At 40.1% G+C, this 24,193-nt stretch overlaps 1 protein-coding gene across 1 annotated transcript in view; it reads right to left on the bottom strand.

The window, feature by feature from the left end:
* Positions 1-24,193, bottom strand: part of Abca13 (ATP binding cassette subfamily A member 13) — a 502,723-nt gene that overhangs the window by 180,615 nt on the left and 297,915 nt on the right. The window contains exons 42-43 of the mRNA XM_063273790.1: positions 24,073-24,178; positions 2,523-2,790 (exon numbers count right to left, since the gene is read on the bottom strand). Coding sequence (XP_063129860.1) covers positions 2,523-2,790; positions 24,073-24,178 — 374 coding nt within the window. The remainder of the gene's footprint in view (positions 1-2,522; positions 2,791-24,072; positions 24,179-24,193) is intronic.

Genomic DNA, 24,193 nt, shown 5'->3' with positions numbered 1-24,193 from the left:
AAGCATTTAAAAAAATCACAAATAACCAAAATAATCTTGAGCAAAAGGAAAAGTTCAGAGTTTCCTCCATATCTGATGCCAACGTCTGAGCCACAGGAACAAAAGCAGTGTGGTACTGAACAAAACAGTCATGTAGCTCAGTGGAAAGAACATAGATAAAATATAAAAAGAAATAGATAAAATGGGATTAGCACCTGATTTTTGGTCAGGGTGCAAAAAATACAAAACATACATTGGAAAAATATGTAGCCTCTTCAACAAATGATACCGGGGAAATTGAATATCCACATGTAGAAGAATAAAACTACCTCTCTTACACTTACCTGGTAAATATTAGCCCAAACAGATCAAATAGCTTAATGTAAGACCAGAAACTGTCAAATTGCTGGGAGGCTGGGTGGAAACTTTTCAAGACCCAAGCACTTTCTGAAAGGGATTTTGGTAGCCTAGGAAATAATGTCAGCAACTGACAAATAGGGTCTCATGATTTAGAAGCTTCTACACAGAGAAGGAAGGGGCCAGTGTAATGGGTGAAAAGACTGGCTAGCTGTTCATCTGACAGGACATTGATATCTATACTATTCAAAGAACTCAACCCTAAACCAGGAGATAAACAACCAATCAATACACATGTTCATTCGGTGGGCAAAAAGCTCTCAAAAGATGAAGTCTAAATGATCAATAAACATGAAAAATGTTCAATTGTGCTATCCATCAGAGAAATAAAAATCTATTCCATTTTATCATAGTTAGAATGACAGTCATTAAAAAAACAAATAACAACAAATGCTGGCGGGACAGGGAACAAAAGAGAGCCCTTAAACACTGTTGGTAGGAATGTAACCTAGTCCAGCCATTTTGGAAACTGGCATGGCAGCTCTTCAGAAATATTCAGAATGGGGCCTCAACTTCATACAAACAACTACAGTCAACTGAGGAAAGTTGTGCACCAGAGGGGGGTCTTCTGCAGGGAAGAGCACACCAACTGATTATCTAGTACCAAACAGGCCTGAAAACACACACATGAGTGACATTATACAGACTGAATAGGTTGTATTAATGAATGTATAGGTATATACAAATATACATGTGCACGCAATAAAAAAGAGGCCATGAATTTAAAGGAGAGCAGGGTAGGGTACAGGAGGAGATTTGGAAGTCGGGTAGGGAAAGTAGAACTGTGCATTGTGATCCCCAAGATAAAAAATACTTAAGTAGCATAAAATATTAAATTGTAATCTCCAAAATAAAAAAATAAGTATTGTAAAAATAATAAAAAGAAGACACATCTAGCCACCTTACCCTGTTTCCAGAGAAACCTTAGTGACCGTTTTGTAAAGAGTGAAGTTGATTTACATTTAAGCTAAATGAGAAAAATAAAAGAATGGTTCTGTCAGTTCCAACTCTTCTGGGTTTACTCAAAGATCTCCAAGTTAAAATATCACAGAGCAGGGGATGGGGATTTAGCTCAGTGGTAGAGTGCTTGCCTAGCAAATGCAAGGCCCTGGGTTCGGTCCCCAGCTCCGAAAAAAAGGAAAAAAAAGAAAAAAGAAAATATCACAGACCTGCTGGCTCATCGATGTTTACTGTAGACTGTCCACTATAGCTAATATATGGAACCAACCTAAGAGGCTGAGCTGTGGAGGAGCAGCAAAAATGCAATGTGTATAAAGAGCTGAGATGGTGAAGTTTTTGGAAGAGAATCCCAATGGAAGGTAATCATGGGCTCTGCCCTAAGACATGATCCGATGGGACTCGATTAGTCTTGAAGAGAAGGGGCTGTGACAAGGGCACTGAAGGTAACCCTAGAGAGAAAACAGGCAAGCTGAGGTAGAGGTGTTCCGTAATCTCCTAAGTGCCAAATCCTGTGTCTTAACTACAAGATGAGCACCCTGAGAAAAGTCTGTAGAAAGTAACATGTTCTTCTCAGTGTTTAAGCAACAAGTCTGCTCTGCAGACCTGAAAATGTTAATGATCTTGATCCAAATCAGTCTGATCTATATAGCCGCTGGCTGGGAAAGATGTGCAATTGGGGGGCCCTTCTCCTAAAAATAGCATGCAGGCATTTGTAAAATATACACTTTGATACTTTTTTAAAATGCTAAAATGTTGAGAACATATCTAGCACTCGTACTTAGTGCTACGGGCTTCCGGGACATATCAGACCCTTCGCCTCATGTCCTCTTTCAAATGAGATTCTTGGCTGTGTGAGAAGGAGCCAATGATTCAGTGGTTAGGACCAGGCCTATCTGTCACCCACTGTAAGTCAACCCTCTAATGAATCTCTCACATTATACTTGTGTTCTGGTCTCAGAAACAATAACAGTGTTCATGTTAGTGTGGAGGGGCTAGGAACCAAAGCCAGAGACCTAACCAGGCAAGGCAACTCCTCTACTTGTGAGCCACAGCCTTACTCCCTTAATAAATAAATTGATGGCGTTTCTGTATGCATCATCAACTCTCGGGCTTCTACAACAACAGCTGTAAAGTAGCTACCAATCAATAGAAAAAGAGCTTCTTACCTGAAGAAGTAAGCTTCTGCAGTCTCATAATGGCCAGGTGTAAGTTTGAGTGGAGGGTATGTAATGGCCAGAGGCTGCACCATGAACAAGCCCATGGCCAAGGCCACAAAGAGCACAGGTAGGAACAGATCTGAGGTGGTGCTTTTCCAAGCTCGGAGTGTATGCAGTAGCCGCTTTCTCAGGAGTGCCCCTGCTTGTCCCAGAAGAAGCTGACAGCCACCCATTGGCTCAGGCAGGGAATCTGGTAGAGTTCTCATAAGAGAGCCACCTGGAGGGGAAAGATAGGCAAAGTGAGCAGCATGCAGATGGATGGGGCTTTTCACTCCCACCAGATTCCGATCAATCTCTCCATTTATTCTATAGGAACCCTGGACCATATTTCTAAAGAAGAGCTTTATACTAGTCATAGTAAAGGATAATTTCTCTATGCAGATAACCACTTCTGGGGTTCCTGGATCCCTCTTCTGGAGACTGTACTATAACTGGAGACCCTAAACATAGGAAGTACTACTGCGTTCCCTCTGACATCGCTTCTGAATGAGGCCAATGGGAAAACACCTCGCCTCCGATGTGCTTACTGGTTGAAATAAAGCTTGAAGCATAAGTGAATTCTGAAGCACCAAAGACATAAGAGGTGCCTAAGGTTCTGTGAGTTCCATCCTTCTGACTGAGCTGGCTGAGGAGAGGAGTACAGCAGAGCTGCCCTCCCCTCCATCCCTCCTACTGTTTTCTTCTGCCCTTAATTTGAGTCATTCCTGAGAAAACTGTGGATCATGAGGATGTGTTGGATATCAGAAAGGACCATGGCACCTGTTCTCCCCCATGCCACCTGCCACAGCTCCTCCTGTGCCTTCCACCTTCGCCTACAGAGAAGAGAACTTCTCTCCATCCTAAAGGCAGGCCCTCTGCTCCAGGGACAGATGCCAAAAGTTCCATGTCCATATTAATACTGCCCCTCCCTCGTTCCTGTGAAGTGGGATACAGCTTCCTGACAAGACTGCCATTGCCAAAAACAAAGGCAAGCCTAGGGCTGAGGCTTCAGCCTGGTCCTGTGGGAAGAACGAGCTTGCTCAATCACCCCCATGAGCAGTTGTTCCCAGGGCCTAAGGTTCTTCAAGCCAAACAAACCCGGGGCAAAGCATTTTCCAATAAAAGCAGTGACATCAGAGAACAGCTGTAGGAACTGGTTGTCTTGTTTACAAGCAGCAAAGTAAAAGGCAGTTTGCAAAAAGAACTGCAAATTAGCTCTTTAGTAAAATAAAACAGAAACCACTTTTGAAGAATCAATTATTTGGGGTAGACCAGATTCAGTAGACCAGCACGGCTGAAGCATGACGGTGTGAAAATGCATGTCTGTATCACTCCTTTATACATCTGAGGTGTTAAGTGATGACCCTATATGTGGCAGGTATTGGGTTATTTAGTTCCCCTCCCCCCCAAAAAAACCACATAATAGATGGGTTGGGATAAACATATAAAGATATAATGCAACACAATAGAACATGGTACTATGATCCGGATAGGAAAACCTTTCTGGGGAGGAAGGAGAGAGTTCAGACAGTTTGCAAGCAAAGAGGTAAAGCAGGAGATGTAGATCAGTATGGCCTATGTGCTAAATCACTCTGATTATCACAACACAGGGTGTCCTTGCATCAGGTGGCAGGACAGGAAGTGAAGAGTGGTCAGCAAGAAAGGCCAAGGCAGCCCTCTACTAAGGACTCAAGATGCTTCCCAAAGGTGCTCCCTGGTTAGTCCTACATATACTGTTCAAGCAGGCTGGAACGCACAGAGCCCCAAGCACAGGATTTTAAATGAGGCTAAACAACAGATTTATCTGGAAACTTTAAAAATGCCAACTTCCTGGCATCACTTCAGAAAGCCATCTGAATCTCAGACAAATGAATGTGCTCGTTCTGACTTCCTTGCTGCTGAGCCTGGCTGAGGTAATATTTAATGCATTATCAATGGTGGCCCAGATGTGGCTCTCATAAAGCACTTACCTCAGCCAATACAGGGGCATTAGTGCTAGCAAAGGAGTAAACTAAGCATGACGCTTCCACTTCTGTGATGCTGCAATATCTATTTGCAGTATTACATGCAGTTGCACCAGGACAGCTACATGCAGGAGCCAACTGGAGATCGGTTCTAAGAGGTCATCAGGTTGTAAGCTTCCTGAATTTCTCGATGGGATTTTTGAGATGATGGCTTGATGACTTTGCTGTCTTTTGACTAAGGAGCTCTGTTAGAGGAATGGCTTGTTCTGCTTTGCTCCAGGAGCCACTGAAGGGCTCCAGGCAGGTCCTGTGACACTTTTATCACTCACATGGTCACTAGAAGTCACAGCCCCACAAACATACCTTTATGCATCGTCTCTTGACATCACATCTGACCACCCACACTCATACCGCTGTACAACAGGCAGAATATTTTAAGCGTCATTTAGACGCAAAGAAAGAACTAGCAAATGTCAACTCGGAAAATTTGTCCTGCTGATGGGATAAGTGTGGAAGAAGACACAGAGACCAGAAAATTATGGTCCATGTTGTCAGGAGCCTCAGCCACTGATGAGTCTCGTGAGCACCATGGTGGGGTGGGATAAATGAAGTCTTCGAAAATCCTGATGTGAGTCCAGCATTATCCATCACTTGCTCACACTATATGACTTTTGAAAATCATCATAATCCCTCTGAATGCCATCCCCTCAATTACACAGATTAAAAATAATTTCCCTCCACATAATAAAGGTTATTAGGATATTAATGAAACTATCAAAACAGGCACAATATTGACCTCCAATTACGGTAAATGTTCAGCAGACAGCCTCAGTAAGTCAGTGTAAGAAAGGTGTGTCTCTGATCAAGAATAATCGTTCTACTTTTCCATATAAGTTAATTGGATGTAAATGGGAAAAATAAAAGGCGAAGATACTTTATAGTTATGAATCAAACACCATTCAAATATTCATGGCTAAACTTATAAAAGCATCCATATGAATAATTTAATGGACAAAATAAAAATGCTGGACCAAACTGTTATGAATTGTATTATTTGACTTATGAGTGCAATTATATTCAAGGACTCCAGTTACATCTACAATTATGCATTTCCATTTGCTCAGACCATCAAATCGCTTATGGAAAATGTCCAAAGACTTTTTTTGAGCAGTAAAGAGATGACTCTAACTCTGCAAATAGAAGCACCTGGCAGAGCACTGAGCTGAAAATGTGGGCTTCGTGTATGATGTCTACATTACCTACAACGCTGACACTCTGGAAGATTTAGGTCGGGAGAATTGCCAGTATAATGCTTTCACCTTAATAAAATGAAGTGCTCAAAACAAAATACTCATAAAGCACCTGATTATGCAGTTCTCAAAAATTTTAAAATAGTCAATTGATATAGATTGTAAAGGAAGGCCATAATTTGGCTCCTCACTTCATCTAAGGGACAAAGATTGCAGACAATGGTAACACCTGATGGGACTGGGTGCTCAGGGGAAAGGGTCTGGTTACACCCTGGTGAAAGGACAGATCTGGAAACCCACTTATGTAAAGTAAACATAGGACTTGTTGAATTTCTTATTTCCAACCCCAGAGCTATGTTGATTCAAAACTGGAGGTCCAGTGCCAGCGTTGAGTGAGGTGACTTGCTAGGACTTGGCCAAGTCAGCAGCAGAAAACTGGAAATGATTTAGTGTCAAACACATGGGAACTAATGGAACAAGTCACACTGCGGTCTAAGCACCTCCTACCCTCAATGTTTGGGACTAAAAATAAATACGGTTTCATATACTTTTCAGTTTCTGGATATTGATTTATGTGAAATGAGGACGGGCCCCCAAAGCCAAATTCCAAATCTATTAACATTTCACATTCATCCTATCTGCAATGCCAGAAGCTAATTTTCAATATGTCTGGGCTCCGTCTGCAGCTCACATATGAGGGCAAGTGGAGCACTTTTCCCATGTGACATCAAGTAAGTACTTACAGACTGCAGACGGGAGAGAAGCATGAATTTGGATCAGTACACATAAGATGCACAACATGGCAATGAATTACTGCCGAAACAATTATCATACAGGGAACATTAGTCAGTTCTATAAATAAATAAAAACAATTGAAATGAAATTATATCATCATTTGAAAGACACTGATTTCAGAGTCCTAGAAGAGAGTTCCATTTTATGGGGGGAAAGGGAAACAGCCCTGCGGCATCGGAGTATACATGGTTCACAGCATCGGCAGCACATTAACCAAGACGAGGAACATTAAGACATGTACTGCAGAAAACCTCTTATAGTAGGAAATGTCACAAAATTGCACATACAGAATAAATAGAACTATTAAAGACATCAATACTAAATAAGAAAATCTAAATTTTTAATGTGGTTACTTTCAGGCAAACATTGTCTTTTGTCAAATAATTACATCTCCTTATACTACTTCACCCAGTAGAAGTTTTTAATGCCTGACTCCTCTTTAGCCTACACACAGGCTGATATTGTGTGCCAAGACTGGGGCTACATTTCTTCTTCACAATTTTCTGGATTATTTCAAAACTGAACATTCATGTTTTTACTCGTAATCATTGTGTGAAAATGATATTCATGTTGAGGAAGTGAAGCACATTTTTATGAGATACAAGGAGATAATTCTTTGTTCGTTTAATTACAGAACTTCTACTGGAGATTGATATTCAGTTTCTCACGGGAAAAGCAGGATGTGGGGGGCTAAGGCCTATAATACAGAACTCTGGAAGTTACCTCAAGCATAGTAGGAGGGCTGGCAATGTAGTTCAGTAAGAGAGAACTTTTTGAGACTGAAAATCCCTCAGTTCAATTCTCAGCACCTCCAAAACAAGCATGCCTTTGAGGACTTCATATATTTATAATTGAATATGATTCAGACGAAGTTATGAAATAAATTAAAATTTAAGAAATAATATATAGTCGGGGTTGGGGATTTGGCTCAGTGGCAGAGCGCTTGCCTAGGAAGCGCAAGGCCCTGGGTTCGGTCCCCAGCTCCGAAAAAAAGAACCAAAAAAAAAGAAAAAAGAAATAATATATAGTCTTTATTCCTATTTATTTCTATTGTAGGTCTTTACATTGAATGTGTAAAGTAAGTTCTCAGGGAACCTTGGAGTCACAGATACAAATGAAGCAACACTAAGTAGAACACAGGTCCGGGCAGGTCATAGGTACTTCTCCACAGACGCAGCCAGGGATGTCTACTGACAGCTTAGGAAGAGGAAAGAACAGGAATACTGCTTGGTTACCTGAAGGGATCTTATGACACACAACAAAGATGGACCAAGCTGCTCAGGGACGTCTGAGTGTTATTCTCTCCTCCAAAGTCATGACCTTGAATTTCTACGTGATAGACATGAAAAGGCAAAAATGCTTTGACCAGTGGTCATCAACCCAGTGCGATGAATCTAGTGACATCCAAACAGGACAATATTTTGGGGCTCCTTATATAGCTACTAACTCAGCATAAATCTCAAAATATAGCTATTTCATAAATATTATGGTACAGATTTGATGTCACTTTGGTTAACTATATTTTTCTGTGATGTTTAATTCTTTGAGGCAGAGCCGAAGAGGAGGCTGCATTTAATCTAAATAATTTCATGGGTGCTTTCAAAACAATGTCTTAGCAAACTTTTCTCTGCAAAAGTTTATCTGCTCGTCTTGATAATGACCATATTGTGAACGTGATTGTTGGGGGGAGAGTGGTAATCAGGGAAGGATGGGGAGGGGAACACCTATAGAGAAGGGGGGAGGGGTTAGGGGGATGTTGGCCCGGAAACCGGGAAGGGGAATAACAATCGAAATGTAAATAAAAAATACTCAAATTAATAATGATGGGGGGAAAATCACTAGTTAAAGGAGCAGTTTCTCTGCGCCCTGTCACTGACATCTCCAGATGCTCAGCAAATGCTTTGTCCCTGATTTCATTCTTTGAAGCCAAAGTGTGAAAAGGATTAGGGTTTCACCATGGAAGCCAGGTTATCCCTTAACCCAAACCACACTTCATTCAAGAGCTTCGTTCTAAAACCACTCCAATTAAATTCACTTTGTACAGACAATAGCACAGCCTTCATATGACCAGATATATATACCACAGACATACAAAGATACATACTGCTATGACTTGGCAGTCACGGAAATGCTGTGGGCTCCAACTTCCCCATGCACCAGAGACAGAGACGGCTCTTCTACCTCACAAAGGTCCCACTTTGGGGTTTCCAACCTGTGTTTCCTGCATGCTTTGAACTGTTAGGGAAATAGTCCTGGATGCCTTGGCTCTATCCCAGTCATGATTTCTACATGGCTTTGTTGCAAGCCCCTACTCTAATCACACGTAGGAGGCAGTGTGTACTACAGAGCAATACCTGTGTCCCACTCTATATCCTCTGAGTTTCTGAAAATGACTAAGTGCCTTAAATCATTTTTTTTCTGCTAATTCAAACAGGACCCCTTGGAGAAGCATCTGAGACACAAGACAGTCAATAAGCATAACAAAAACGAAAATAAAACTTCTAAATCCTCTCTTCAGTCTGCAGTCTATGTTCACCCCCTTGCTGTCCCCACCGTGACCATGCGTCTTTGTCTTGATGGGCACTGAGGTCCTTGAGAGAGTTCACTGAGTTCATCCTATCCTCAGCTTTCGGGACACTCTCCATCATAGTGAGATAGTTTGAAGCCTGAAGAATGAATAGATGGGCAGTCATCAAAGGAGGATTTAACATCCTTATCAATCATCTTCCTGAGCCAAAGCTCCCCTTTCTCCTAAGCTCATTCCTGGCTACATAGATAATACATCACCACCTCTCCTGGTCCCTTTGACCTCTTAATTCCATTCTCTGAATTGTTAATCTTGTGTACAGGATTCGAGCATGGTATATCATACTATGACTGTTTGAAACTTTTATGGGAGCAATGTGCTATTTCATTCAAGAGCCATGTGTCAAGAGCTGTTAAGGTTGGGCTCCACAAATTTCACTTTTCTATTATGTTCTAAAGAGAATGTAAATATGGCTACTTACAACATCCCTGGGCACTTCTGTTTACTAGGGAAAGATAAGATATAAAGAGCTGTAAAGAAGATGGATTAGGATGAACTCCAAAATCCACACTGCTTTCACAGTGAGAAATCGTGTGTCCCAAAGACATGTGGAAAATTATACAATATAAAATTTTAATTCATGAACAAATATAATCAAATGTTCATAAAATGACCCCTAGGCTATATACATATGTGCGGAAACATCAATGAATTTCATGTTTAGATTTGGGATCTCATAACCACGACTTCCCTTTATGTATATTTAAAAAGTCCAAAATCTGAAGTACTTCTATTCACAAGTACTACACTGGAAGCCGGGTCAGGTGCCCTGTTCATCGTGGCTCCAGCAAAGACAAGAAAGCCAGAGAAGAATTGATGAAACCCTTGTGGACATGTTCATCACGGGTTCCTGTAGAGAGAGATGTCAGGAAAGGTTGCCTCAAGCTAGTCTCCTCCTGAATTATCCAAGATGCCCAACCATTACTTTGAGGCAATGGCTACACTTAACATGAGTGAAGCACACCCTTGTCAAATATTTCACACAAAGATGATATTCCAACTCAGAAAATGAGGATTGGAGCTATTCATCACCAGCCCTGGGAGCTTTTTGTGGCAGCTCTGATCTGCATGGTGACAAGAATTACAGCTTCACACTCCTTTCTACTTCCCACTGCCCCTGATGGAAGTCCCTGCTTCCTGGCACCTGCCACCAGCGATTATCCTGCCCAAGTCTATTTCAATTCCATTTTATTTTGGCAGCCTCTTTACTGCACAGCACCCTGCTGCTACCTCTCTGCAGGTTTTAACTAACTTGGAAAACAAACCTTCTTTGGCATGTATAATTGGCAGCATCTATGTTCCCTCCCTACCTTGCTTGCAGGGATGGAGAGTTTTGAAGTTCAAGGAAATGCGGACAAAGAGGAAAAGACAGTCCTGTGGATTTAACACCATGGTGAAGCCTGAGAGGCACACATAGAATTTGGAGCAGCTCTTTGAAGAGGCAATAGATTACAGCGGACCTTCCTGGGACAGGCTGTGCAAACAGGATTGTCTTAAAAAGCAAAGGAGAGGTTGCAGACCCTTCAAATTAATCACTGCCAAAATTGCTTTCCATCTGTAGAAGTGGTAGCAATTAAGAAGGGAATACGGAGGATTACATCGAGGGAGAAAAAAAAAGGAGAGGGATTTTATGTAAAATGCTCCTGACAAGCCATTGAGCTAAAAATTTAAATGTGATCTCAGGTCTCAATGAGGGGATGAGGCTTCAATACAAATGACAGAAAAAAAGAAGAAAAGGAAACGCCATGGCAATTGCTTGAATAGAAAAGTGAGCCATTCGCCCCAGCTTTACTCAGCATCCGCTTTGTGGTCTTTCACACAAACTTTAGAGATAAAAAAGCAGTGCTAGAGAGCTATTCCTAATACTGACCACAGACCATTTAAAGCAGAGGGAAGTGGGGTGGCAGTGCAGACAGTAAATGCCACAGGGTGTGGTGGTACCCACAGCTCTAACCTTAGCACTCAGGAGACTGAGCCAGGAGGATCCGGAGTTGAAGGCCAACACAGCCTTCACAGTGAATCATATTTTAGAGAAAGAGAAGTGGGGGTGAGAGGTCAAGGGTGGGGTTGGGGGGAAGGAAAAAGTGAAGAGATGCAGAGAGACAGTAAGTGCCCAGAATGAAATTCTGTGAAAATTGGACGTAAGAATATACCCAGGTGACTTTAACTCATTTAAAAACTATATTTTTGGAAAATAGTAGACATAGTGATGGGACACCTGATATCATACAAGTCATTCATTCCAAAACTCTAATGTGAGTAAGGAGAGGCCATGTGGTCATAGCTACCTGCATCTACTGATTCTAATTTTAATCTCAATCTCTCTCTCTCTCTCTCTCTCTCTCTCTCTCTCTCTCTCTCCCTCCCTCCCTCCCTCCCTCCCTCCCTCCCTCCTTCCTACCTCCCCATTCACCTGGCCAGTTTATGAAGACACATGCATTCCACAGAGCAGCCTACAGTACCCATGAAAAGCCCAGCAAATGAGAAGGTTCCCAGCCTTTCAGTCCCACAGTTACAGCCTTGAAATGGATTGGTATGAAACAAGCACAGTGATTCAAATGTAGCTTGCCCTGTGCTGTGAGAGTCAGCGAGGACCACAAGATCTTATTAAAAGGCTTCTGGCTGGTCTGGCGAGTAGGAACCACTTTACAGAATGGACAATTAACTCACACAAAGATCATCTCAGAGCAGGCAGAGGACAGAGACTGCGGGCAGGGAGATGAGCAGTTCTGAGGGTGCCAGAGCATGCCAGAGCAGCTTGTCCTGCTGAAGAAATAAAAGAGAGAAGGAGATCTGGGGCCTGCTTTGTATCTTCTTAGGAGTCTATGCGCAGAATTTGAAACCAGGAGAACAGAAGTTATCAAACTTCTTTAAGGAAGAATAACGAGATCAAATAATTTAAAGGAAGACTGGCAGCAATGACGAGAATGCTCCAATGGGAATCCAGGGAAAATTGGATATGGAGGGGAGAGAATGGTTGGTTCATGAATAATTCTGACAGTACTGCTTGCCCACTAGCTATAGCAATGGCATACTACCATGCCATAAACAAAAAGGAGAAAATAGTTTACGGACAGACAGTTTGAGTTTGGACATTCGCTGGTACAGGCACCTAGGAGAGGTGTAGAAGGCCAATGGATCTGTGTGGAGTGGTGGTTCTCGACATTCCTAACACTGTGATCCTTTAATACAGTTGCTCATGTTGTGGTAACCCCTCCACCACAAATTATTTTGTTGCTGCTGCATAACTGTAATTTTACTACAACAGTAATGTAGTGTGAATTTTAATATAAATAAATATGTGATAAGGATGATATCCAATACATGACCCTCACCGGAGTCACAAACTACAGATTAGGACCATTGGTTTAGAGGCAACCAGAGAAGCATTCTGAACTGATGTTACGCCTCCGTCCAGCAGTAGCACAGGAGCAACATGGCCAAGGCGGAAACAGAGGCCTGTGGGAAAGCTAGGAAGAAGGGATAATAAGCATCGAGGAATGGCTGAGGTGTGGAGCTGGATGGGAAGACTGTGATGAAGCGAGCACACTGAGGAGGAATAATATTCAGAGGAAAATTAAAGTGTAAGATTGTAGAGCCCAAAGAAAATCCTCCTCTGAAAGAGAGAGGTTGCTCCTGCCACAAAAGGACAGCTGCTGCCCTGTGAGGCTGAGGACATGTCCGTCACCGGTGAAACCAGAACAGGCCCTCCCAGTGTGATCATGGGGGATAACAAAGACCTGAGTAGACACATGCAGGACAGGAGCTTGCTCAAGTTGTTAGGAAGTTCAGGCCCTGACAGCAAAGTAGGCGGCTAAAGGCCCAAATATTCACTGCCTGTTTTACCGGAAGGAAGTGCATGGTCATGTCTATAGGGATGTTGTTCTATGAGACTTCTCTCCTTGCCTTGCAGATGGTATTTTGTCCCTGTATCTTTGACCTCTGATTTTAATAAACTCCATTTGCATTCTTTTGTATGTCATGGTTTAATTGCCTTCTGCCAGGGCACCAGTTATATTGGATGACCATCTACCTATGTAGATGTACTTTATTTAACTGTAACCATAATCAATTGTTTTAAGCATTTTGTATTCAGGACTAGGACTGGGGCATTGACATATGTAAATTGGGATGGAATGTAGTTGAGTTCACCATAGCTGTGCACTGCTAGAAAGTAGCAGAGAGTGACTAGAACAAGAATTCCTTATTTTAAGAAGAGCAAGAAGAAGAGCCCTGGAGGTGTGTGTGGATAAACAGCCCCCTCTGAGAGCTCATTAGAAAGACATAATGTGGGCCCCTCCCATGCCTACTGACCCAATAATGTATGTTTCAGCTTAGTCACCTGAGCTTAACAAATGTCGAGTCATCATTTTGAAATGAGGTCACTTTTTTCTGCAAGCTAACTGATATAGACTTGCATACATATATATTCCATATGTATCACATATTACTAACATGAATTACATATTGATTTGATATATATATATATACATATATATATATAGTGTGCATGTGTGTGTGTGTGTGTGTGTGTGTGTGTGTGTGTAAAACATCATAATAAACTTTAGTTTACTAGGCTTAGGGAAAAGGCGTTTCAAAGAAAGCAAAATGATGATTCAAAGAGACATCATGACAGGTGTTGTGACTCGGAAGACAGTTGCATGTTAGAAACACTGAGGTTTTGTGAAAGTTAGATAACTACTCTCAACTTGAATTTATTTACAAATTAACAGTAAGATCAAATAAGAAAGAGTGAGTACATGAAGGACCCCAGAATCAAGTCTGATACAGGTAGGTGAAGAAAAAAATGATAAATTCTTTTGCCATTAAGAAGTCACTTCTACCCCACTGTGTAAACACAGTACAACTATGTAGTTCTAGACACCAAGGCATCAGTCTTCAAAACCCATTTCCATGGAGCTGCTGGGTCCCTATGATTTCGAAGTATATATTCTATATTTTATTTTGCTGTCATCAATCTTTTTGAGCAGTGAGTTACTTGTGACCTGGCCCTTGGAAGATATACAGCTTGTGCAGAAGGGAGGGACTCACACAGACAGGTATAGCCTGAAGCAGTTGTCAACAGGAGTCATCCATCACCACGCCTAGAGAAGAGAGAGCCTTCCCTAATAGTCATTCTAAGAATTGAGTTCATCTTGTCTAGATCTTACAAAAGGGGATGAGGTTTATTAAATCAGCATATTTAGGGGATTGTAATAAGAGTCTCGCTAGCATCCCGACTTAACATTCTTCTAAAGGTGTACCTACTGAGGAACATAAATATGACTCATACTGAGTTTTATGCGAGGATTTTATTGATTGCAATAAAATCTGGCAAACATAGGTGATCTCAAAGCAAATTTGATTTACCATGTCTTGAACTAATTTCTTATTTAGTAATGAAAGACTTAAATGGAATTTTAAATTATGTTCTAGGCCAAAACTTTGTAATTTAAATAATGAAACTGTGTTTTATAACATAGTAATGCTAAAAATGGAAATGGTTCTGTTTCCTGAACACTGTGCCTTTAAATTCAAACACCATGTTTTCACACTTTGTGTGGCATTTGTTTTTAGCACACATTTCATTTCTAATACATTTATACAGATTTTTCCTAATGTCTCCCCAGGTTAGGAATATATAATAATCATTTGTAAATGGATGTATTATTACAGCGAAACATTTATAGAGGGATGCATTGGTATTGTGTGTTATCCTGATAACAGTGTTTATACTCCTGTCATATTTCTTTAAATAACTGTTACATATGAAAGTAATTACTGTATCTTAAGAGAAATTTAATCCTCAAAATTTAAACCTTTAAATAAAAATAGCAAAAACAGGTATATACATTTTATGAAAAAAAATATAGGAACAATAAGACATAGAGACAGACTATGATATATATTATAATTATGTTAAATTGCATTTGTAATAAAATGAATCTCAGAAAAAAAAGGTTGGAAAATCTGACTACTACATTGCTTATCTGAAAAGTTTCGAGTTTGTCTGTTTGCTTGCTTGCTTGTTTGTGTTGGAAGTACATTTGTCCTAAAGTAATGAAAAAATCATCAGGGGATCCATCTGACTTGACCCCTCAAGACCCTGTGGAGTGCCTAGCACTGTTCAGCCCCACCTGAGTAATGCACAGGGCTCTGTCTTCCAGGAGTCTGGCAAGGGTCTTGGCCATTTGCTACAAAATGTGTGCACTCATGTGAGTAAAACTAAACTTAAAGCAGTTTCCTTGACTATGTAGAAAACTCACAAGTAAAGCTAACAGGAAAGCCTTATTAAACAGGAAATTCCCATGGCTGGGAAATATAAAGGGCTCCGGTGACAAAGCTCAGTTCAGCATGTTGTAGTGACCAAAAGCTAAATGATTCACAGATTCTCAGACCCCCACCACCCCCTCCTCCTGAACGTGACTGAGACATCGCATAGCTTAGTTGTTCTTCCTGAGATTCAATACGCAGGGGTGAAGGAAGTCTTCAATCAGTGTCTAAAGCAGATTTTTCCTGCTCATTCTGCAGAAGAAAAAGCCACTTCTGGTGAGAGTGGTGAGGTTGAGACCTGGAGGTTTAAATAATTTTGTAGCAACTCCAGAAAACTAAGATCTGTATCAGACAAGAAAACCTTGACTACTATGTTTCAGAAAGAATGAAGGAGATAGAACGAATGGAGGGAGGGAAGGAACAGAGGGAGGAGGGAGGAAAGAAGGGAAGAAAGGAAAGAGGGAGAAAGGAAGAAGGAAGAGAAAGGAAGGAAGGAAGGAAGGAAGGAAGGAGAAAGGAAGGAAGAAGGGAACGAAGAAATTTTCTGGAGCTAGAAAATATAAACGAATTGGAAGGAAAAAATACCTCAGTGTATGTGAATAGCACAGGAAATCATCAATGAACTTTAGGACAGTCATCAAAAGTCACTGAATTTGAGAGACAAAAATTAGATAAAGACAGAAAAAAGAATTCAGAATCCAGAGAGTCAAAAGAACCAGAGTTTGTATATGTGGTGTGTGTGTGTGTGTGTGTGTGTAACATTTACAGAAGGAAAATAAAAAACGAAAATTTTCCACAATATAAGGGAACAACAATATGCGAAAGGAATTCAATGAGTTTCAGGGAGCAGAAGAATGAACATCTAAGATACATTAGAACAAGCTGCTGACCACCTCAGAGAACTCTCAAAGATGCAAGGAAAGAGAGATCAGTGTAGGGAACTGAAGGTGTCTCAGGGGAAAGGGAGAAGCAGTGAGAAAGGGAAAGGAATGGGATAGGGAGTTTTCAGAGGGGAAAATGGGACGGGGGATAACATTTGAAATGTAAATAAATAAAATAACCAATAAAAAAGTTTTAAAAGATTAAATGAGAAACCACTCAAAGTAGTAGAAGTATTTCTGTCAATTGATTTTTATACTTGGCAAAAATGTCCTTTAAAATGAAGGTAAATTAGATAATTATAAATAGAGAAGCAAAAGCTAAACACATGGGGTACTAACTGGGGTGCCATCCAAGAAATGTCTTAGAGTATCTCAAATGGAAAATGAAGTGAAACAATGCCAGAGTAATAAAATGCAAGCAACCTAAAATGCAAACTTTTATAGTAGATAAAAATTAATGGATTAAAAGAACAGTAATTTGCAATTTGCCTTGTATACTTTTTATTTCCTATAGAGCTTAAAAGACAAAATCATAAACAGCTATAAATCTGTGTAAATGAGTACACAGTATATAAAAGTGCCATTTTGACAATAGTATCATTGTGATGGCTTGTATATGCTTGTCCCAGGGAGTGGCACTACTAGAAGGTGTGGCCATGTTAAAGTAGGTCACTGTGTTACTGTGGGTATCCTAGATGCCTGGAAGTCAATCTTCCACTAACAGCCTTCAAATGGAGATGTAGAACTCTCAGCTCCTCCTAGATGCTGCCATGTTTCCACCTTGATGATAACAGACAGAATCTGTCTGCTAGCCCCAATTACATGTTATCCTTATAAGAGTTGACTTGGTCATGGTGTCTGTTCACAACAGTAAAACCCTTACTAAAGCAATCATATGTATTCTATGATATACATACTTCCATTGTCAAACAGCTTAAATGCATAAATTACATACAAATGAAGATATAAAACAGAAAAATAATGTCACTACAAAAAGTAAATATAGATGAGTCAGGAATGAACAAAGCAGAGGTGGGGAGGAGTTAGAAAGTCTTAAGACATATAAAATGAGAACCAAAATGCTAAATATGAATGAATTAATTCTTATTTCAAATGACGCAGAGTAAATACCCTGGTTAAAAGGTAGGCTTCAACTGTATTCTGACAAGATAAAACAAAGGAGTGAAACATATAGGGAAACAGTGAAAGAATGGAAGAACATATGTGGCACTAAGAGTAACCAAAAGAAAATAGGGATGGCTACATTAAATCTTAGTACAAAGAATGAATAAAAAACAAGTTACAAGAGAAAAGGAACAATTCATATATTGATGTGCCTTCCCCCTACCCACACAGCTCTACCTGCTTCCCGGGAGGTCTACTCTAATCCATGAGACACAGTACCACCTACCTCCTTCCTCTGAAGCTTGATCCAACCCAGGACACCCAAGCCAGCAAACACCACAGAAAACCAGATAGTAAAAGGCAAGTGCAGGAAAATAATGAGCAGATGTCAATGCAATATGCCATCAGAACATAGATCTCCTACAGTAGCAAGTCCTGGATATCTTAACACACCTCAAAAGCAAGACTATGACCTTAAATATGAAGATTATAGAGGCCTTTAAAGAAATACAGGAAAACACAATCAAACAGGTAAATGCACTTAAAGTGGAAATAAATCCCTTAAAGAAATACAGGGGAGGGGTTGGGGATTTAGCTCAGTGGTAAAGCGCTTGCCTGCTCCAAGAAAAAGAAAAAAGAAAAAAGAAAGAAATACAGGGGAAAAAATCAAACAGGTGATGGAAATGAATAAATCGGTCCAATACATAAAAATGGAATTAGAATCAATAAAGGAAACACTACCATAAGGGAGGCAACCCTGGATACGGAAAACCTAGGAAAGAGAACAAGAACTATAGACGCAAGCACCACCAACAGAATACAAGAGATGGAAGAGAGAATCACAGGCAAAGAAGATACAATGGAAGAAATTGTTACATCAGTCAAAGAAGAATGCCAAATGTAAAAATCTCCTATCTCAAAATATCCAGGTAATTTGGGACACTATGGAAAGACAAAACTTAAGAGTAATAGAAATAGAAGAAGGTAAATATTCCCAGTTCACAGGACTAGAAAATATATTCCACAAAATCATAGAAGAAAACTTCCCTAATCTAAAGAAAGATAGGTTATAAATATACAAGAAGCTTATACAACACCAAATAGATTGGACCAGAAAAGAAAATTCTCCTGCCACAAAGTAATCTAAACAAAAAATTATGGAATACAGAAAGAATTTTGAAATTTGCAAAAGGAAAAGGCCAAGTAATATATGAAGGCAGATCTATCAGAATTACACCTGATTTCTCAAGAGGGACTTTGAAAGCCAGAAGATTTTGACAGATGAATTGTAGACTCTAAGAGACAACAGATACCAGAACAAACTTCTATACCCAGCAAAATTTTCAATTACCATAGACAGAGAAACCAAGATATTTCATGAAAAAAACAAATTTAAAGAATATTTTTCTAGTAGTCTAGCCCTACTGAGGATACTAGAAGAAAAACTCTGATACAAAGAAGGTAACCTACACCTTCACACACCTACACACACAGTACCACCTCCAACATCAAGATAACAGGAACTAACAATCATTAATCATTAATAGCTCTCATCCAGTTGATTTATTCACCAATAAAAAGACACAAGCTAACATCATTCTGCTGCATACAAGAAATACACATCAACAACTAAGATAAACATTTCAGGGTAAAGGGCTAGAAAAAGATTTTCCAAGCAAATAGACCCAACAAACAATCTTGAATAGCCGATCTAAAACAAAATAAAATAGACTTTCAAACAAAAATCATCAAAAGAGATAAGGAAGTACCCTTCATACTCATCAAAGGAAAAAATCTTCCAAGATGACATCTTAATTCTGAACATCTATGCCCCAAATGCAAGGATACCCACTTTCATAAAAGAAACTTTACTAAAGTGCAAAGCACACATTCACCTCACACAATAATAGTGGGAAACTTCAACACCCCACTCTCTGCAGTGAACAGATCATGGAAACAAACTAAACAGAGACAACATGAAACTAACCAAATTTTAAACCAAATGGATTTAACAGGTATCCAAAAACACCAAGCAATATACCTTCTTAGAACCTCATAGAACCTTCTCCAAATTGACCATATAATTGGGCACAAAGCAAGCCTCAACAGATATAAGAAGATTGAAATAACCCTTGCAGGCAAATCGATGGGACTAGAAAATACCATCCTGAGTGAGGTAACTCACACCCAAAAGGATATGCATGGTATATACTCACTGATAAGTGGATATTAGCAATAAAGTACAGAATACCCAGGTTACATCCCATAAACACAAACAAAGAAGTTAAACAAGAAGGAAGGCCCATGTGAGGATGCTTGAGTCTAGCTTAAAAGGGGGAACGAAATAGGTACAGGAGACAGAGGGAGAGAGGGAGATGGGTGGGAGAAGGAAGAGGGAGGGACAGGGTCAGGTGTGGTTAGAAACAGAGGAGGGGGCCAGAGGGTAAGGAAAATGAATGGAAATATGCAGCTGCTAGGGGCCAGGGGGTGGGGGGATTCTCTAGACGTCCCAAAGACCTGGGATGGTGGAGGCTCCCAGAAGTCAATGAGGGTGAACTTAGCTGAGATGCTTAACAGTGGGAACATGGAACCTGAAGGGGCCAACTCCTGTAGCCATGTAGGACCTCCAGTGTAAAGATAAGGCACCTACAAAAGTTCCAACCCCAAAATTTGTCCTGCATATATATATATATATATATATATATATATATATATATACATATATATATACACGTGCACGTACACATATACATATACACATACACATACACATACACATACACATACACATACACATACACATACACATACATATACATATACATATACATATACATATACATATACATATACATATACATATACATGGACAAAGATGAGCAGAGACTGAAAGAATGGCCAGCTAATAACTAACCTAACTTGAGACCCATCCCATGGGCAAGCACGAATCCTTGATACTATTAATGATGCTCTATTACATTTACAGACAGGAAACTAGCATAACTGTCTTCTGAGAGCCTCTACCCAACAGCTGAAATAGATGTAGACACCCACAGCTAAACATTGGACAGAAGTCAGGGACCCATATAGAAGAGTTTCAGGAAGGATTGAAGGCCCTGGAAGGGATAGGAAACCTAGAGGAAGACCAATAATTTCAACTAACCTGGACTTATGGGAGCTCTCAGAGACTGAGCCATCAACCAAAGAACATACATGGACTGGACTGAGGCCCCTGGCATACATGTAGCAGAGGGTGGCCTTGTCTGGCCTTAGTAGGAGAGGATTACAAGCCTAATCCTGTAAAAATTTGATGTGCCAGGGTGGAGGGATACCTAGGAGGGCCCCATTTTCTCAGAGGTAAGGGGGGAAATATAGGGAGAGGGACTCTGTGAGGGGGGAACCAGGAGTGGAGACAGCATTTCAGATATAAATAGTTTTAAAAGAGAGAGAGAGAGAGAGAGAGAGAGAGAGAGAGAGAGAGAAAGATAAAAGCTCTACTGAAATTTTTATGTAAAGAATTTAGTCATAGGGTGTATAATAATTACAAACACATAAGAATCAAACAGCAGATCCCATAAACATATAAAGCAACAAAAGAAGCAAAAAGAAAGCAGACATTTCCATCAACAGACAATAAGAAACATCAACATTCCATATTCAGTGATAGGCAGAAAATCCATTGACAGGACAGTAAAGCCAAAGGGAATTAGAATTAATGGCAGATGTACATAAACTATCGAACAAATGAATGTGAAGGAGACAAATAGGTGACTCCACTCACACAATAGCAGCACATACATGAATTATATCCATAAACATATGCAGACCTCTCACAAGCCAACAATAGCTTGAAACAACTTAAAAACTAACTTGAGAAAGCAAGTTAAACAAACCTAGGATGTGTGTAAACCAACTATTTTGTAAGCTAATTTAAAAAAAGAGTTTGAATGGTGGCAGTTCATGGATGGGCAATGCTCTTCTCATCAGAACTGAGCTATTGAATGGAAATATCAGTGCCAAATACGGATACTCCTCTTCAAGTTACTGATTGGATAGACCCCCAGAATTCCTGCAAAGTAATACAATTTATTGTCATTGCTCTTGTTGTACACCATGACTAAATGATAAAACCCCATTATTGAAAGAGACACCTTTGGTTTCAGGGCATAGTGAAATGCTGGAATGTGCTGAGAAAATTCCTCTGTTCTGGTCATCATAATGTCAGAAGGTGCTATGCAGGTTACAGGAGGGTGAGGTAGCAATGGCTTTACCCAGCATTGGACCTTGCATACTACAATACTGAGCTCTCAGAAGTAATAGGTGCTCTTGTGCAATAGTGGCATTGCTGTTCTCAATCACTCTTCTGGTATGGCTGGGGAGGGAGCCACAAGGACCCACTTCTAGCTAAAGAGCTTTGGCAAGGAATGGCTGATGAAGAGAGAGAAACCAGCTAATTCCAGTGGTGGAGAATTAGACTGCCAATGTTCAGTGCATTACCACATACCCATAAGCATAATGCCAATACTAATTGGACTCGGTGGGTTACTTTTTTAATTGTAGATGACATGAAGGTGGGGATGTGTTGAGGGACAGGAGGAAATTGGAAGAAAAATGTGAGGTGGATATGAACAAGATACATTGTATACATAGAAACATGCATAAATGAAATTGTCAAAGAATAAATAAGATAGTGATGGGATTAATTGTAACAGTCATTTCTTCAAAAATTTTACTAAACAATCAAAAACTGTATGAAGGAATTCCCAGAATTATTAATCAGTGTATTGGTGAGGACAAAGGGAATTAGAAACTTAATGCTGCTTGTAAAAATATGAGATATTGACAGATAAGAATCTTTCTCAAATGGTTAAGCATATGATCCAGCAATTCTATTCATAGGTATTTTACTGGCTGGTTTTATGTGTCAACTTGACACAAACTGAAGTTATCAGAGAGAAAGGAGCCTCAGTTCAGGAAATACCTCCATGAGATCCAGCTGTAAGGTATTTACTCAACTAGTGATCAAGAGGGGAGGACCCAGCCCATTGTGGGTGGTGCCATCCCTGGGCTGGTAGTCTTGGGTTCTATAAGAGAACAAGCTGAGCAAACCAGGGGAAGCAAGTCAGTAAGTAACATTCCTCCAAGGCTGCTGCATCAACTCCTGCCTCCTGACCTGCTTGAGTTCCAGTCCTGACTTCCTTTGCTGGTGAACATCAATGTGGACAGTGTAAATTGAATAAGCCCTTTCCTCCCCAACCCGTTTCTTGTTCATGATGTTTCTGCAGAAATAGAAACCCTGACTAAGACAGGTATCTACTTAAAAGCACATACTCATGAAACATTAGTTCTAGGGGCATGTTCTAACAGCAAAAGAAAAATTGGAAACAACCCAAGTTTTCATCAAATGATAAATGAACAGAATAACGTGGTATCCACATGCAATAGGAGCTTTACTTGACAACTGAATGAAAAATATGTTCATAGAAGCTGGAAAAGGACCAGCTGTATACTTCATCCACACAAAATTTCAACAGCAGGCTAATATGGAATGATAAAGGATATGCTTGAAGTCTCTTAAGGCTGGAGTGATGGGAATCCTGCAGAGTGATGGATAAGTGACATAACGTTCTGTTTGAAGTATTAATAATAACACTCCAAGACTGAGTGTAGTAATGGTTGTACATGAATAACGAGGCATTAAGTTGTGTATTTTAAATGGGTAAATTGTGGCTCATAAAATTATATTTCAATAGTACATTGTGAACAGGAGAGATGTTTGACACAATCATTAGAGAAATGCAAACTAACACCATAGTTAGAAACCAATTGAACATCAATTTTGACAACCAATGTATGTGTCTTATACCTGATATTATCAAGAGAGAGAGAAGAAATAAGGCATTGGCAACATTCATACAGTGCTGGGGAGACTCTGATACTCAATCACCACATCAGTTTTAATTCTTGTGATTTATCCTGGGGTGTGGAGGTCTGTGTCCCCAAAGTCTGTACTTTCTGAAGAAGAGGTGTCACCATTTATATCTCTAGACCCAGGTTCTATGTGCACTGGTGAGTTCTGGCTAACATGTGGTAGGAAGTGCACTAGACTAGAACCACAGTCCATCCTATGAAAACCAAGCCTGGCTTCTGCCCAGCTCCTAATACTTGCCCAAAGAAGGGTATAATTCTAGCCAAAATAAGACCATGAACCTGCAGAAGCAACACATGTAAGCAAGGCCTGTCAGATTCAAGGCTGTGTGCAAAGTCTAGGACACAAGCTAATGAACACAAGTCTCATCTTTGGTGCTCCCATAAGCCACATAAATCCATTATTAATGGCATATAGCTACCCCTCATAAATATGCCATGGACTTAAGTAGCTTTGGTCTGTATGTGGTTATGGTAAACCCAGATAAACAAGATCCAGTATGCTAATTGTATATACCAAGACATTTCTGATAAGATATGTTTCTCAGAAAATATATCAACAAACTCCGATGTAAATTTGCTCAGGTTGGTCAGACCAACCACTTCTGCCCCATCATGAGGCATCTACTATTCTTCCTTTTACATAGACTAATGTTAAATGAGGTCGGTACCCTTTTGCATTAAAGAGACATGCAAAAGGCTACATACACTACTTACAGTGGCGAAGACATGGTCCTACAGGTTTCTCATTCTGAGACTCTAATTTGTTGTCTGGAGTGATGTAAGACTTTTTGTTGGTATCTTGCAGCAGCATCAAAAATACCTTTGGGGAATTCAG

The sequence above is a fragment of the Rattus norvegicus genome, chromosome 14 (genome assembly GCF_036323735.1).
Source record: "Rattus norvegicus strain BN/NHsdMcwi chromosome 14, GRCr8, whole genome shotgun sequence".
Taxonomy (NCBI): Eukaryota; Metazoa; Chordata; class Mammalia; order Rodentia; family Muridae; genus Rattus; species Rattus norvegicus.
Note: the sequence above shows the minus strand (reverse complement) of the source record. Positions and strands in the feature narration are given on the sequence as shown.